The sequence below is a fragment of the Hyperolius riggenbachi genome, chromosome 1 (assembly GCF_040937935.1).
Source record: "Hyperolius riggenbachi isolate aHypRig1 chromosome 1, aHypRig1.pri, whole genome shotgun sequence".
In the NCBI taxonomy this organism is placed as follows: Eukaryota; Metazoa; Chordata; class Amphibia; order Anura; family Hyperoliidae; genus Hyperolius; species Hyperolius riggenbachi.
Genome location: NC_090646.1, coordinates 188,341,032 through 188,356,718, shown reverse-complemented (window position 1 = coordinate 188,356,718; position 15,687 = coordinate 188,341,032). Strand labels below are relative to the sequence as shown.

The 15,687-nt window shown below is 42.6% G+C and overlaps 1 protein-coding gene across 2 annotated transcripts in view; it reads left to right on the top strand.

Moving 5' to 3' along the window:
* The window catches only part of ARHGAP10 (Rho GTPase activating protein 10), a 371,566-nt gene that overhangs the window by 285,062 nt on the left and 70,817 nt on the right, over positions 1-15,687 (top strand). Inside the window, exon 20 of one of the 2 annotated variants that reach the window (XM_068279239.1) lies at positions 1,992-2,135. The exons of the other annotated variant lie outside the window; for it this stretch is intronic. Coding sequence (XP_068135340.1) covers positions 1,992-2,135 — 144 coding nt within the window. The remainder of the gene's footprint in view (positions 1-1,991; positions 2,136-15,687) is intronic. 2 annotated transcript variants of the gene reach the window in all.

The following is a 15,687-nucleotide window of genomic DNA, read 5'->3' as shown; positions in this document are numbered from 1 at the left end:
ACTATTTATGTATTTTTTTAAAATTGTAAATTTTTTATTGTAAAAAATGCTTAGGGTGTAGTTTTACTATTTGGCCACAAGATGGAAACAGTAACTTTTTGTTTCATGCGACCTGCAAGCGTCCTTCCGGACGCTTGCAGGAAGTAGAAAGAGGCTGGGAGTTTGTTATTGCTCACAATGATCGCGCTGCTCAGCCGAGCGGCAGCGGATCATTGCGGGGCTTAGATCAACGAACGGGAATGGATTTTCTTGTTCTTTGATCTCTGGGCGAGCGGGCGGCGGCGTGTTTACTAGCGGCGGGCGGTGTGTTTACGAGCGGGAGCGCGGGCAGCGGCGGGAGTGCGCAAAGTACGGATTTCTCCGTCCCTGGGGGTTAAAGGATGGAAAAAGGGACGGAGACATCCGTACGGGCGGGGGTAAAGTGGTTAAAAAAAGTTTGGAATTTTACAGAGATCGAAGTACAGTAATATGTTTCATCCTACAGAGTGTCACAGTTTTTAGAGCTGTACTGGCAACACCTTAGAAGGAATATCAGTTCAGTATGACCAAAATACACAAATGCAGCTAAGATAGTGTAAGCAGGTCCTGTCATTTCCTTGTGCACTTTGCAAATCGTGTCAAACTTATGCATCTGATACATACCGTATATACTCACAAGCAAGCCGAATTTTTGACCCCCCAAAAGTGGGCCAAAAGTTGGGGGGTCGGCTTGCTTGCGAATGCTGTGGTTCATGGTCCCCCTCCCCCGTCCACTCCCCCCCCCCCCCCCCCGCCGCTGCCGCCGCTGCAATTGGCTTACCCGGCGGCTTCCTCTATTCCCCTCTCAGTCTCCGTGCAGGCATGTAAATAATTCACAGCAGCTCGCCCCACTGCGGCTGCTGTGTTATGAGGGAGGAAGCTGTAGGAAGAGCGGTTCCCATAGTAATGGCGATACACATCGCCGCTACAGGAAGCCGCTCTCCTGCGGGGGGATCCACCTACACATACTGGGCACTACCTATACTGAGCACTATACTAGCTATAATGGGGCAATATACTAGCTATAATGGGGCACTATACTAGCTATAATGGGGCACTATACTAGCTATACTGGGGCACTATACTAGCTATAATGGGCACTATACTAGCTCTAATGGGGCACTATACTAGCATACTGGGCACGGGTACTAGCTATGCTGGGCACTATACTAGCTATACTGGGGCACTTTACTAGCTATACTGGGCACTTTACTAGCTATACTGGGCACTATACTAGCTATACTGGGCACTTTACTAGCTATACTGAGCACTACCTATCTATACTGGGCACTTTACTAGCTATACTGGGCACTATACTAGCTATACTGGGCACTATACTAGCTATACTGGGCACTGGGCACTATACTAGCTATACTGGGCACTATACTAGCTGTACTGGGCACTATACTAGCTATACTGGGCACTTTACTAGCTGTACTGGGCACTTTACTAGCTGTACTGGGCACTATACTAGCTATTACTGGGCATTTTACTATCTATACTGGGCACTTTACTAGCTATACTGAGGCACTACCTACCCATACTGGGCACTATGCTAGCTATACCGGGACACACTGGGGGGGTCAAGCGGCCAGCATTTCCTACCCTCGGCTTATATGAGGGTCAATCATTTTTTCCCTGTTTTTTCGGGTAAAAGTTGGGGGTCGCTTACATGCGGGTCGGCTTGCTTGCGAGTATATACGGTAATTATAACACTTCATTATTTTGAGAGGGACTTTTTTGTTTAATTTAGTCAATATTTTAATCTTATTTCTAGAGCACATTCATGTTGTACAATCTGCCATAGACCTGTGCTATGATGCTCTTGATTCCTATTTTTGCCCTTTTCAGTGCTAGTGGCATACTAAGAATTCTTTGAACAAATCAACATTTCCAATCTCTTCCTTCTTTTTGCTCCTCACACATATGTAGGCTTATTGCACTCATTTAGATTACTATGTTGCCCTTTGTAGGGATGGAACTTTCTGAAGACTCTTCCCTACCATTTTTTAACCCTGATGAGCTACAGGCTGGACAGAAGGATGTTGGCTTAATAAGTTTGCCACAAACTGATGGCTGGTCTCCCTATGCTGCTGCACCATGGTTTGCACCCTCAGGTAAAGCTAGGGTTTCCTATAACTGACAAACAGGAACTTTATAAAACATTCTTGACAAAAGTTGCTTCACAAACCTGTAGTAAGAGAAGTGAGGAACCAGAAGCTAAAACTAACCCACTGTGAGGACCAGGATTACACTGTTCTCCTTAGCTTGTGTAACAGTAGCCTAAACTATATGAATAATTTCCACAGGAATACATTCACTTGGAGGTGTGTGTGTGTGTGTGTAACTCCGACCGAGAATTGAACTTTGTCCCAATCAGTAGCTGATACCCACTTTTACATGATAAATCTATTCCTTTTCACAAACAGACCATCGTATGACTGATATTTTGGTGAAACCCCTCCCACAAGAAACTCTGAGGACCGTGGTACTTCTGGCAGTTTCCTGTCTGTGAACCTTCTTGCATTGTGGGAAATAGCTGTTTACAGCTGTTTCCAACTGCCAAAAATGCATGCAGCAGCTACATCTCCTGCCAACAGTAAAAATGTCACCATGTAATACATGTCAGAATGTAAATCAGGGATTTAAAAGATTTTACAATGGGCAAACACTGACTAAATCATTTATACATCATTATTGTAAAAATGAAGCACTTTTTTAATTACATTATTTTCACTGGAGTTCCACTTTAAGGCTGTTCTGTTGGTTGATGGGTTTAGAAATATATATTATAGCATTTGCTCTTTAGACAAAAAAAATAAAATGGGCCTCTGCTTCATAAAAAACGGGAGCTTCCAATATCACAGTACTTCTAAATTGGAGAGCCTTGCCAACAAATCCTGAGAGGAGTCGCATGGTGACCTAATCACTCTGCTCCCATTACCCTCTGCTACCTGTAGGAGCTTTTTGCATTGGTCCTTGGAGTTTGAAAGTGGGTGTTGTCTTGTGAAATTGTAATGCTCTGGTTTGCTCACATTTATCTTCCAGTATTATGGATTTGTCTTTAGTTTTGCAAACTTTAATTACTTTATTTAGATATGTTTGATTATTAAAAACAAGAAAATAACGTCAGTAAGTGCAATGAATTGCAACTTACTTCAGGCTTGAAAAGCAGCTGCAGTAGTGCCATCTTTGTAAGCGATGTCTCAGAAAAAAACCTGAGCATTAAAGCTTTGATTTGTCTACGAAGTATTTGTAATGCATGTATAAAAAGGGAATTGGATGATTTTACCTCATGTATTTTATTTTCCAGTTGTGGTTACAGTAAGCTAGACTCTGTAATTCTTTTGAAAATGGGTTGTTTAAATTGGATTTTATTTCTTGAAAATTCCCCAGCGCACTGAAGTTTGGATGTGTTGTAAAGTGCTGCGTGCCAGTGAAGCCATTTCAGTTTGGCTGCCTTTTTTTTTTATTCTTTCATTTTTATATGTAACATTATAAATTCAGGTTTCTAGAATCTGGTGGCAGCAAAGTTTAATTACTGACTGCTCTCATTTCATCGTATTTTCCCTTTCATATTAAAGGGGCCCATACACTGAGCCGATTTTCTGGCCGTCCGATCGATCCAGATCGATCGATTAATCGGTTGAAAATCGGTTGGCCAATCGACCGATCAATGGCCGATTTCAATCGATTTCGATGGATTTCTGTCGAACTGGCAGGATGGAAAATTTAGGTCGATCTGATGAGATTGCTTATCATTTTGCATTGGCCTTAATGGAAATCTAATGGCAAAAAAATGCCATGAGATCGAATTTCAATAATTTCAAACTGAAATCTATTGGAATTCTATCCTGGTAAAAAATGTTCTAAAAACGCATCAGATAGATCATCAGATGCATTTCTTATCTATCTGCTGCCAACCTTTTGAGTGTATGGGCACCTTAATTGTTTAACACAATGTGGAAGTCTAACCTATGTCAGCCACTCAGGGGTTGTCTTGGGGTCTCTTTGGGGACAGTTAGGGTTATTCACAGGTATCAGGTGAGGATGGAATAAACAGTTCAGGGGGTAAATTAAGGTTATGTTTTGAAAGGTGAAGGATAAGCTGTGGCATAGGGGAAGGAAGACACTTATGGTTCGGCATTAGGCAAGTAAAGAGATAAGCTTAGACACTAGATTAGGGCGGTTGATGGTAATGGCAAGAAGAGAGAGCGGTTGGTTGAGGCTAAGGTAAGGTTAAGGTCCAGCTATACGAAGCTCTGGGAAGTGTATAGTGGTCCCCGGGGCTTCTGCGGGGAATTCGGCAGCACAGTGACTCCCATGTCCTGGCTGGCACGCTCCTCCATCAGTCTGCATGCTCCCTGTCTTCATCCCCACTGGCCACAACTTCTCAGTGACCCAGCGGCATGTTACATGAGTAACATGCTCCTGGTTACTGAGAAGAGGTACCAGTGGGGATAAAGACAGAGAGCGCACAGACTGATGGAGGAGCGGGCCAGCCAGGACATGGGAGTCACTGTGCTGCCGAATTCTCATCAGAAGCCCCGGGGACCACTATTCACCTGGAGGGGGGGGGGAGCTGAGGGTCCACTGACTGGATCTGCAGCCCAGGAGAGGGAGAAACAAAGGCACCTAAAGCTACTTGCAGGGTTGGTCCTCCATGCCATTGTTGCCCAGGGCCCCATTGAGCTTAGAACAAGCCCCGCATTCTAAGGCGTTTAAAGATGTCAAGGGAGGATGAGCTTCAAATACCAGTAGACTGTGAGAGCAAGTTGCATTTAAAAATGAAAAATATGAAAATAGCTGGGGTCCCAATTTAAGATGGTTAAAACTTTTTTTTTGCTGACTGACTACGATTGTACTTCAAAAGTACAAACTATGCCCTTTGCTGGTAAAGCCTGCCAGAGGTTCTGTTTTATCTGCATTGAAGTCATTTTTTAAAGCTTAGAAAAGAAAATTCCCTATAACATTCTGGCTTTCTGCATGTTGTGCTTCATCTTGTACTTCCTTCCTCCGCTGTTTATTCATTACTGCTTAAAACAACGCAGCGTGTGACCAGGGCACTGGGAGCATGTTCATAAAGTAAGAAAAATTATGAAGATTAAAATGTGCCGTGCCTTCTCATAAATAATCAATGTTGTTACATAAATCACCATCGGTAATATATCTCATTGTATAGACGGGATGGGAGAGGTTCCAGTATGGCAAATGAAAACCATAAACAAAAGCTGGACAGCTGTTTTAATAGCTGTGTGTTCACAGTGCTGGAGCGCTTGTTAGAATACCGAGCCTGCATCGAGATCAGTCTGTTTTATTTACCACAAGCTTCATAGCAGGCCTGCAATGTCATTTGAAAAGATGTTGACATAGATAACTCTTTATTGGAAGTGACTGCTAATATTTACCCATATCTTGGATAAGAGGATTCGCATCTCTCTTCCTTAGAAAAAATATTGCCAAAATCAATTAAAATTTATGGCTATGTTCTAGCTCGGAGCCCTTCCACAAGGGCAGGGAGAAACGTGGTCGATCTGTCAGTCTGCACTTTGTGAAGCTCCCATTCTGTGTCATTCCACAGAACTCAAAACGGGAAATCCACGACACACAGAATTCTGCACATGCTGGAAGTATTCCTGGACCTCAACTTAGCAGCTGTGGATCAGAGGATTAGAATTACAGCAGTGTGTGTATGATGCAGCCACCCTAAATTATAGGTGCAGTTATACATAAAACTGGAATTACGGACATTGTGATGGCCAGACCTTCTGTAAACCTAAAGACAATGTGTAGTGATTTTTTTTTTGCTTTATTTATGTATTGGGTGTATCACAAAACAATGGCATTCTCTTAAGTTAAAGGACACCTAAAGTGAATGGGATATGGAGGCTGCCATATTTATTTCCTTTTAAAGAGAATCTGTACTGTCCGATTTGTACAATAAAAAACATACCAATCGAGTCACTGTGATCTCCTGGATCCCCCTCTGCCATTTCCGCCACTCCCCGCCATGATCCTGGCTTTTAATCTCCAGTTTTAGACCGTGTTTACAAACAAAAAACATGGCCGCTAACCAGGAAGTGGTGTGTGTGTGTGTGTGTGTGTGTGTGTGTGTATATGTATATATATATATATATATATATATATATATGTATATATGTGTGTGTATATATATATATATATATATATATATATATATATATATATATATATATATATATATATATATATATATATATATATATAATATTTTCATGTTACAGTATACTACAAGTTTTTATTATATAGTGAATTTTATGCACTCCAGTCAGGGATTCTCACAGTTTCTCAGCATGGGCAGCTCCCTCCCCCCTCAGACAAGCTGAAATTGAGAGCAGAGACCTGTCTGTGAGGGATAAACAAAGCAAACTCCGAGCCTGGAGAGGGTGTGCATAACTTCTCCCTATCACAACAGAGCAGTGCATTCCTCCCTGGGTTGACAAAGAAAAGAATATTAGATATATTACAGAGACGGTGCAACTAGAAAAGGCTGCAGTAATCCAGACCACATCAGAACAGGTATAGGAACTTATAGGATAGAAGAAATAAGGCTGAACATGTTGTTACAGAGTCTCTTTAACCCACTTGGCATTATGATTCTTTACGGATTTTAGGGTCTAAAAGCAGTGCAATTTTTTTGCATGCTTTTAGATCCTAAAACCTGGAAAAAAATCATGCTGCTAGGGAGTTGTGCAGCAGCTCAGCACTCGCTCACCTCCCTGGGATCCAGTGCTGCAGTTCTCCTTGTGTCCTCCGGGTGACACTGTAACCCTATAGTGAGATTGCCGGCTGTCGTCATGACAACAGTTGGGGATCTCACCAGGGGGAAGCAGAGCCTTGGAGGAGATGAAGAAGAATGTCTGCTGACTTTGGGATCCCCCGGGAGGTGAGTGAAAACACCCGTGTGTGCAATGCTCTGCATAGACCTGCCACGAGTTCAGCTCGGGGTTACCGCTCCCGGCATGTTTTTTCCACACCGAGCTGAACTCGTGATTACCGCTTAGGAGGTTAAACAATACAAAATGCCTAAGGGCCTGTTTTCCACTACACGCAGATTGGATGCAGAAAAACTGACTCCAATGAATGCCTATGGGAAAATCTGCATCAGAAAAATCGCGTTTCATGGAAACAGGCCAATAGGCATTCATTGGAGTTTTTCTGCATCCAATCTGCGTGTACTTTGCAGATGAGTTTTCTCCCTAGGCTTGTGGAAAATGGACACAATCTACGTATAAAGGAAAAAAGTATTTGCCACCTATTCAGGAAAGGGTTCTTTGCAGTAAGAGTAATTAAAATGTGTAATATATTACCACAGGAAGTAGTTATGACAAATTGTGTATCTGCGTTTTAAAGGGTGATTTGATGCTTCCCTTGCTTTTCCTTTCCAAGGACATCCATGACTATAATTACTAGGCTTATGGTTTTCCTGCATGGTCATCCAGGCATTTTTATGTTGCTGAGGTCACCAGTACATTCTTCATCGATCTGGCCTTTCCTGATCTTTCTGCTGCCTCTCTGCGTTAGGAGCACTTGCGTTGTGCATTAACACCTTAAAAAAAAGCAACAAAACTCTTAGGTGTAAAGATTTGCGCATGGTGGCAGAACAAGTCCAGCAGAAGGGGGATGTTAATAATTTGAGGTCACATAGTGGGCCAGTTAGTAAAGTTAATTACAGGTCAGAGATAAGTTAAGATCGGGTGTAGTGTGTGTGGCCATTGGTGTCAATCAGAGACACAGAACCATGAGGCCCATGCAATTTACAGGTAAAAGGGGGGAATAAAGGTTACAGTGTGAGATGAGAAAAAGAGAATATGTCTGTGGCTTCCGGAAGTATCAGTCGGACTGAAGAGTGCCCACCGCACCGGCATATCTGCTACTTGTATGGATATACATTTGCAGCCCACCATAACAGAGTACATTAGGTTAAATTGTGTCAATTGGGGGTCAGCCAATAAGGGCTACATCATTTATGGTATAAAACAGAGCATTTGTATCTTTTTATTTTCTGAGAATTTGAGATTTGTGTGTGACCCTAGAAAGTTTTGAGTTGCGCACCTGTAAATGACCTTAACATCAAGTTCTATACACAAAGCTTTATGTGTATTTCAAGGACGCATCTGGATGATAGTGGATGTTTACTGGCATTACTCTGAACATTTAGCACTGAAGTACAGCAGACAATATCCTTCAGTAAAGCAACATTTCTCTGATTATTACTATTTTCTCATTTCTTACAAAGTAGTAGAATGCAGGTCCCCTCAATATAGTCCATTATAAACATCCATTTTCAGTCTATAGCAACCCGGTTTCCAAGTTAGCTTTCACTCAGAGTAGTACTTGAACACAGTACCCTTGTATGTATGTCTGCACTTATTCATTGATTGTAAGCTTGTTGTTTTCAAAACGGCTTTTTTTGTAAATTACTCTACCTTTTATCATTGTATTGAATGTTGGTTGTTCTGTTTTTATCTTAAAAACCTAGCTGCCATTAAAAAAAAAAAAAAGAATCCATTTACTATTTTTGTTTATGTTTAGGTTTCATTGGCCAATTCCTAGCACTCTGTAAAAAAAACAAAAACAGTGTATTCAAAAATTAAGGCGGTTATATATGGAGGTAGACAGTAGCGGCCACAAAAGCAGCATGTTTTGTGTCATATGTAATGTGTCCATGGTTTAAAGCCTAACTAAACCGCTAATTTCCATAGCAGTCGGGGGAGGGGGGGGGGGACCAGTGAATACTGTATTAAGACTTTTGTCACAGTCCATGTGTGCTTGGAGCTACAGTTCAACTTACTCTCTCTCCCCTTCGGCTGTAGCTGCTGGGAGAGTAAATCGTGTGACAGAGTAAGGAAAACAGATGCCAAACTTAATTGTTTGTAGTTCACAATATATAGCTGCAAGACCCCATCAACCCAATCAGGAAGAAACAGAATCTAGAAAAAAAAACAAGATACCTACCTATGTTCCTTTAGAAGCTTCCCGTGCCCTCCACACCCCTACCGCAGCTCTCGGGACCGCCACAAAGATCTTGGCTGCACTCCTCTCAATACATGTGTGGCCGTGCTGTTCCAATTACCCAATGAGTTTTCCTCATAATAGATCAGTTGTACTACCCCAGTCTATGATCTGGCATTGTATATCTTATCTTATTGCTCATTACCTGTATTGTTTTGTCTGTCACCCCATTATCGTCTGTTACCTTATTTATTGTACAGTGCTGCATGATATGTTGGCACTATTCAAATCCAATAAATAATGATAGTTTGATTACACCATTTTAATAATCGTAACATTTGTATAGCGCTTTTCTCCTCTTGGGCTCAAGGTGCTTTAGAGTTGCAGCCACTAAGGGCACGCTCAAGAGGCCAACTTGCAATGTTTTGGAGACTTGCCCAAGGACTCCTTACTGAATAGGAACTGTCATGGTAGGCTATCATAGTACTGTTGATGGCTGGCATTCCAATAGGCTTGCAGGTATTGCCCATATGTCCATGTCCGGTATGAGGAAACAAGTTTTACATCCTGAATGCCTAGTTTACAAACTTGAATTGAATTATGATTTTTGAATTAAAGTGGATTGCAAGGTATGCTTTCTTGGACTTTTAGAAACACTGATGAAAACGCATACTAAAACAGCAGAATATCCCCCTACTCCAATCTAAGGCAAGTTTTAGGAGGGGGGGGGGGGGAGGGGGGGGGAGGCAGACTTTTAGTATGTTTTTCAGAGCAGTCAGAATAACCCTGGGTGGATGGCCAAACATCACATAGCGTCCATTCTGACATATGAATCTGGGACTCTAGTGCTGTGAGGCACGGATGCTGCCTTATTAGCCCTTGTGCTGCCCAGCCATTACTTTATTCCCCGCACATACAACGTTTTATACTGTGGCTTGTTCTACTCTTTGACAAATATCTGCACAGCTATGTTATTGTTCTGGAAACAACTTTCCATTGGAGAAAAAGTTCCTTTAATCACATTTTTTAATTTCTTTTCCCATTTTGCTGTATATGATCTTATTTTGTTTATCCCTAAGGCTTTAACTATAGTAATAAATGGCTGCAACTTGTCATAGAAAACAATGCAACTTGGAAAGTTGCTGTGCAGCACTATTCAGCCAGGTAATATGCTTACTTTTAGCAGGAATGGCATTATATTTGTCTCCTTTAGCTTTTAGTGTTTAATATTCTTACATATGTATTGTTGTTCAGTATAAAAATATTCTAAATATACTGAGTGGTAAAATTTTGAATATAATCTTTTTTTAAATCATTTTTTATGTAATATTCTTAGTTATCACTTTCATTCATCCTGTGGTACGTTCCAAGCAAGCTTAAACAAAAGTTGATTTTGACATTAAAGCAGACCTATACTGAGAGATTATGAGCTCTGCCATTCCCGAACTCGTTCCAAAAAAATGCTAATTGACTGGCTGTCATGCTAATTGGTTCGCTTCCATTTGAACATTTCACTTGCAGCAAGTATTCAGCCAGATGAGGTAGCCATGGTGCTGGGACATCTGATCTGCATATTTGGTCAGTATCCGTAACTCAGACAAGTAGAGGATCACCATGACAGCCAATTTAGGCATGATTTAGTACATATATGAATAGTAAACATGCTGCATGCTGTGGTTGTCTTCTTGAGGAATCTGTAAATCTTTCTCCAGTGTTTCTACAAGGTTATCCTGACTGTATAAACATCTGTACTGTACTCACAGAGGTGCTCTGCTTGCTATAATTGAATTGCTGTTGTTTATCCCCTGCTTATTGCCTGAAGAAGTGGGCTGTGCCCGTGAAACGCGTTGCATCTTTGGGGTATTTTCAATAAATGTGTATATCTATACATTTACAGTCCTTGGTGTCTGCTTTAACAGAGGCGAGTCCACCACTTCCTCCCAGCAATTTTTTAAAAATGTTATGTACTTTTATCCTTCTGGCGCCTCTGTTCACCTACCAATATATTTGAGTCCACCCCAGGTGGAGGGGTGATCTACCCCCTTTCTTCCTATCTACAGAGAGCGACTTCTTAATCCTGAGTGAGGACAGGTCTAATCTCCTCACCTGCCTAATGAGTGGTTACCTAGGTGGTAACCCGTGTTTGTGAGTATTACCATCTCACGGTTTCATTTATCCAATCAATTTTGACATACTACACCATATTGGGCTCTCGATTTCTCTTCAACTTTTGATATTGGGTTGAATTCATCAGAACCTCAACAGTCCCTGAACTAGCCATCCAGCCCCACAACATGATGGAACCTTTACCAAATTGACGGTACTAGTTTTTCTTGGAATGCATTGTACTTCTTCCATGCAAAGTACTTTTTTATGACTAAATAACTTAATATGTGTCTTAAGTCCAAAGCACTTTGTTCTAAAATAAATCTGGTTTGTCTAAATGAGCTTTTGAATACAACAAGCAGCTCTGGATTGTGTGATGAGTGCAGATAGAGCTTCTTTCTTATCATCCTGCCATACAGATGTTCTTTGTGCAACTTGTGCTGAATTGTAGAGCGATGTACAGATACACCATCTGTAGCAAGATTGCAGGCCTTTGGAGGTGATGCAGTGGTTTGCAAAAGTATTTGGCCCCCTTGAAATTTTCCACATTTTGTCATATTACTGCCACAAACCTGAATCAATTTTATTGGAATTCCACATGAAAGACCAATACAAAGTGGTGTACACGTGAGAAGTGGAATGAAAATCATGCATTATTACAAACATTTTTTACAAATAAATTACTGCAAAGTGGTGTGTGCGTAATTATTCAGCCCCTTTTGGTCTCAGTGAAGTCAGTTGCCCATAGACATTGCCTGATGAGTGCTACTGACTAAATAGAGTGCACCTGTGTGTAATCTAATGTCTGTACAAATACAGCTGCTCTGTGACAGCCTCAGAGGTTGTCTAAGAGAATATTGAGAGCAACAACACCATGACGTCCAAAGAACACACCAGACAGTCAGGGATAAAGTTATTGAGAAATTTAAAGCAGGCTTAGGATATAAAAAGATTTCCAAAGCCTTAAACATCCCACGGAGCATTGTTCAAGCCATCATTTAGAAATGGCACAACTGTGAACCTACCAGAACAAGGCCGTCCACCTAAACTCACAGGCCAAACAAGGAGAGCACAGATCAGAAATGCAGTCAAGAGGCCAATGGTGACTCTGGACGAGCTGCAGAGATCTTCAGCTCAGGTGGGGGAATCTGTTCATAGGACAACTATTAGCCGTGCACTGCACAAAGTTGGCCATTTATGGAAGAGTGGCAAGAAGAAAGCCATTGTTAACAGAAAAGCATAAGAAGTCCCGTTTGCAGTTTGCCACAAGCTATGTGGAGGACACAGCAAACACGTGGAAGAAGGTGCGCTGGTCAAATGAGACCAAAATGGAACTTTTTGGCCAAAATGCAAAACGCTATGTGTGGCGGAAAACACTGCACATCACTCTGAACACACCATCCCCACTGTCAAATATGGTGGTGGCAGCATCATGCTCTGGGGGTGTTTCTCTTTAGAATGGACAGGGAAGCTAATCAGAGTTGATGGGAAGATGGATGGAGCCAAATACAGGGCAATCTTGGAAGAAAACTTCTTGGAGTCTGCAAAAGACTTGAGACTGGGGCGCGAAGGTTCACCTGCCAGCATATCCATGTATTAGAATGGCCCAGTCAAAGTCCAGATCTAAATCCAATCGAGAATCTGTGGCAACATCTGAAAACTGCTGTTCACAAACGCTGTCCTTCTAATCTGACTGAGCTGGAGCTGTTTTGCAAAGAAGAATGGGCAAGGATGTCAGTCTCTAGATGTGCAAAGCTGGTAGAGACATACCCTAAAAGACTGGCAGCTGTAATTGCAGCAAAAGGTGGTTCTACTAAGTATTGACTCAGGGCTGAATCATTACGCACATCCCACTTTACAGTTATTTATTTGTAAAAAATGTTTGGAATGATGTATGATTTTCATTCCACTTCTCACGTGTACACCACTTAGTATTGGTCTTTTACGTGGAATTCCAATAAAATTGATTCATGTTTGTGGCAGTAATATGACAAAATGTGGAAAACTTCAAGGGGGCCTAATACTGTTTGCAAACCACTGTATGTGGGTTGTGTGTAACTATTCTGTGTCATTATTCTCACAATATTCTGCACATGCTGCTCCGATATTTGTCTTGGCCTGTCAGACATGAATTTAACAGCAACTGTGCCTGTGGCCTTCTATATCCTGATTACATCCCTTACAGTTGACCAGTGGCGGGCCAAGGCAAGGGCTGGAAAGGCACCAGCCTCTGAGGGCGCATTCCTCTCCGCTATCCCTGCCCGTCACTGTTCAGTTCCTCTGTCCCTGTATTTGCGGTGGCGCAGTCACTGGCGAGTCTGCCAGCTGCTGATTCCCACCTGATTCCCGTTGCGGTGCCCACTCTCGCTCCCTGAGTTGCTGGGGAGTGGGTGCCTTTGAGGGACAGCTGGCTCATGTTATATCAAATCTCAGCTAATTGTCCCACGGGCCGCAGCTCCTGCCCACCCCAACTTCCGTTTTTTTCTCCCATCACGGAAGCAAAGTCTTCGGTGCCCAGCAACTTGAAGAAAGCCACCACCCACTGAAAAAAACCCCCATCCTCCGCAGCGTCCCCGGGAACAGCAGCTGACATCAGAATGCACATGCATCAGCACTGCTGAAATCTACAGCGCACAATTGTGGACAGCCCCTAAAGCACAGGGATCCTTTTATCCCACCCCGGACTGAGCCAGAGCAGAGGCTAGAGCGGTGCGTGGGATGTGGGGGGAGGCTGCACTTTAGAGTCTCTGCCTCTGTTGCCGGAAAACCTTGTCCAGGCACTGCAGTTGACACTGACAGTTTAATCCTCTGAGATAGCTTTCTGTAGCATTCCCAAACCATGATACTGAACAATGTTTGTTTTCAGATCTTTGTAGAGTTGCTTTGAGGATCACGTGCTGTCGCTTTTTGGAGGAGAGTCAGAGACGCACAGCTTGCATTTGGCCACCCTATATACCTTTTTTCATGATTAGACATACCTATGTATGAAGTTAATTTCAAGTTAATTTCATACAACTAAATACTGCTTAGAAAAAAATCTTTATTTAGAAAACACTCTAGTACATATACAGAATGTCCCTAGGAAATGAGACATACCATTGTTATCTTTTTTTGCTGAAATTGGTATAAATTATTGAGGATTGAGAAGTGCATACGTTTAGTCTGCGCATTTGCAGGAGGTGCTGCTTGGTCCAGAGCACTTGTTCTTTCTCTACCCATGTGAGTTAATTTATTGAGTAGTTTTAAAATGTTTTCATGACTGTATTAGTAAGTTTTTTTTTACTATACTTGCATGTTACATTATGCACAGCACTCCTGGCGTCTCCCTCTGTGCCTTTATAGAAATGTAGTTGGTATGTATGGGATGCTGCGAGCCCCCATGATTGAGGATTTGGTAGGGGGAGCCATCAAAAGAGTAAAGCTGGCCATACACTATTCAATTATAACTCGATTTTCTTTGTTTACAATTAATATATAAGATCTAAATTTACATCTGATATTCTAATCAATTATTTTACTCTTGACTTAAAATCCACATTGCAGATCTATCTTTTGATTGATTTTTGCTTTTAATAACAATTGTAATATGGTGGAGATAATTTACAGCACTTAAAGGGGAACTTCAGCCTAAACAAACATACTGTCATCAAGTTACATTAGTTATGTTAATTAGAATAGATAGGTAATATAATCTCTTACCCACCCTGTTTTAAAAGAACAGGCAAATGTTTGTGATTCATGGGGGCTGCCATCTTTGTCATGGGGGCAGCCATCTTTTTGGTTGAAAGGAGGTGACAAGGAGCAGGAGACACAGTTCCAACTGTCCTGTGTCCTGATTACCCCTCCCAGCTGCACACGCTAGGCTTCAAATGTCAAATTCAAAATGTAAAAAAAAAAAAAAAAAAAATGCACCAAAACAGCAGAACGAGAACAACATCAGAAATCCCATCATGCTTTGCACAGCATCAGGGGAAAAAACGCCCAGGCAGTTTTCTTCCGTGCAGCTAAAAATGAGGCTTGTATAAGAGAAACAAAGTTCTGATGCTGTGAAACTGTTAAAGGGAAGGTTCAGGGAGGATGGGTAAAAAAAAAATCAATTTCCACTTACCTGGGGCTTCCTCCAGCCCGTGGCAGGCAGGAGGTGCCCTCGCCGCCGCTCCGCAGGCTCCCGGTGGCCGACCCGACCTGGCCAGGCCGGCTGCCAGGTCGGGCTCTTCTGCGCTCCAAGGCCCGGAACTTCTGCGTCCCACGCCGGCGCTCTGACGTCATCGGACGTCCTCCGGGCTCTACTGCGCATGCGCAGTAGTTCTGCGCCTGCGCAGTAGAGCCCGGAGGACGTCCGATGACGTCAGAGCGCCGGCGTGGGACGCAGAAGTTCCGGGCCTTGGAGCGCAGAAGAGCCCGACCTGGCAGCCGGCCTGGCCAGGTCGGGTCGGCCACCGGAGACCACCGGGAGCCTGCGGCGCGGCGGCGAGGGCACCTCCTGCCTGCCACGGGCTGGAGGAAGCCCCAGGTAAGTGGAAATTGATTTTTATTTTTACCCACCCTCCCTGAACCTTCCCTTTAAAG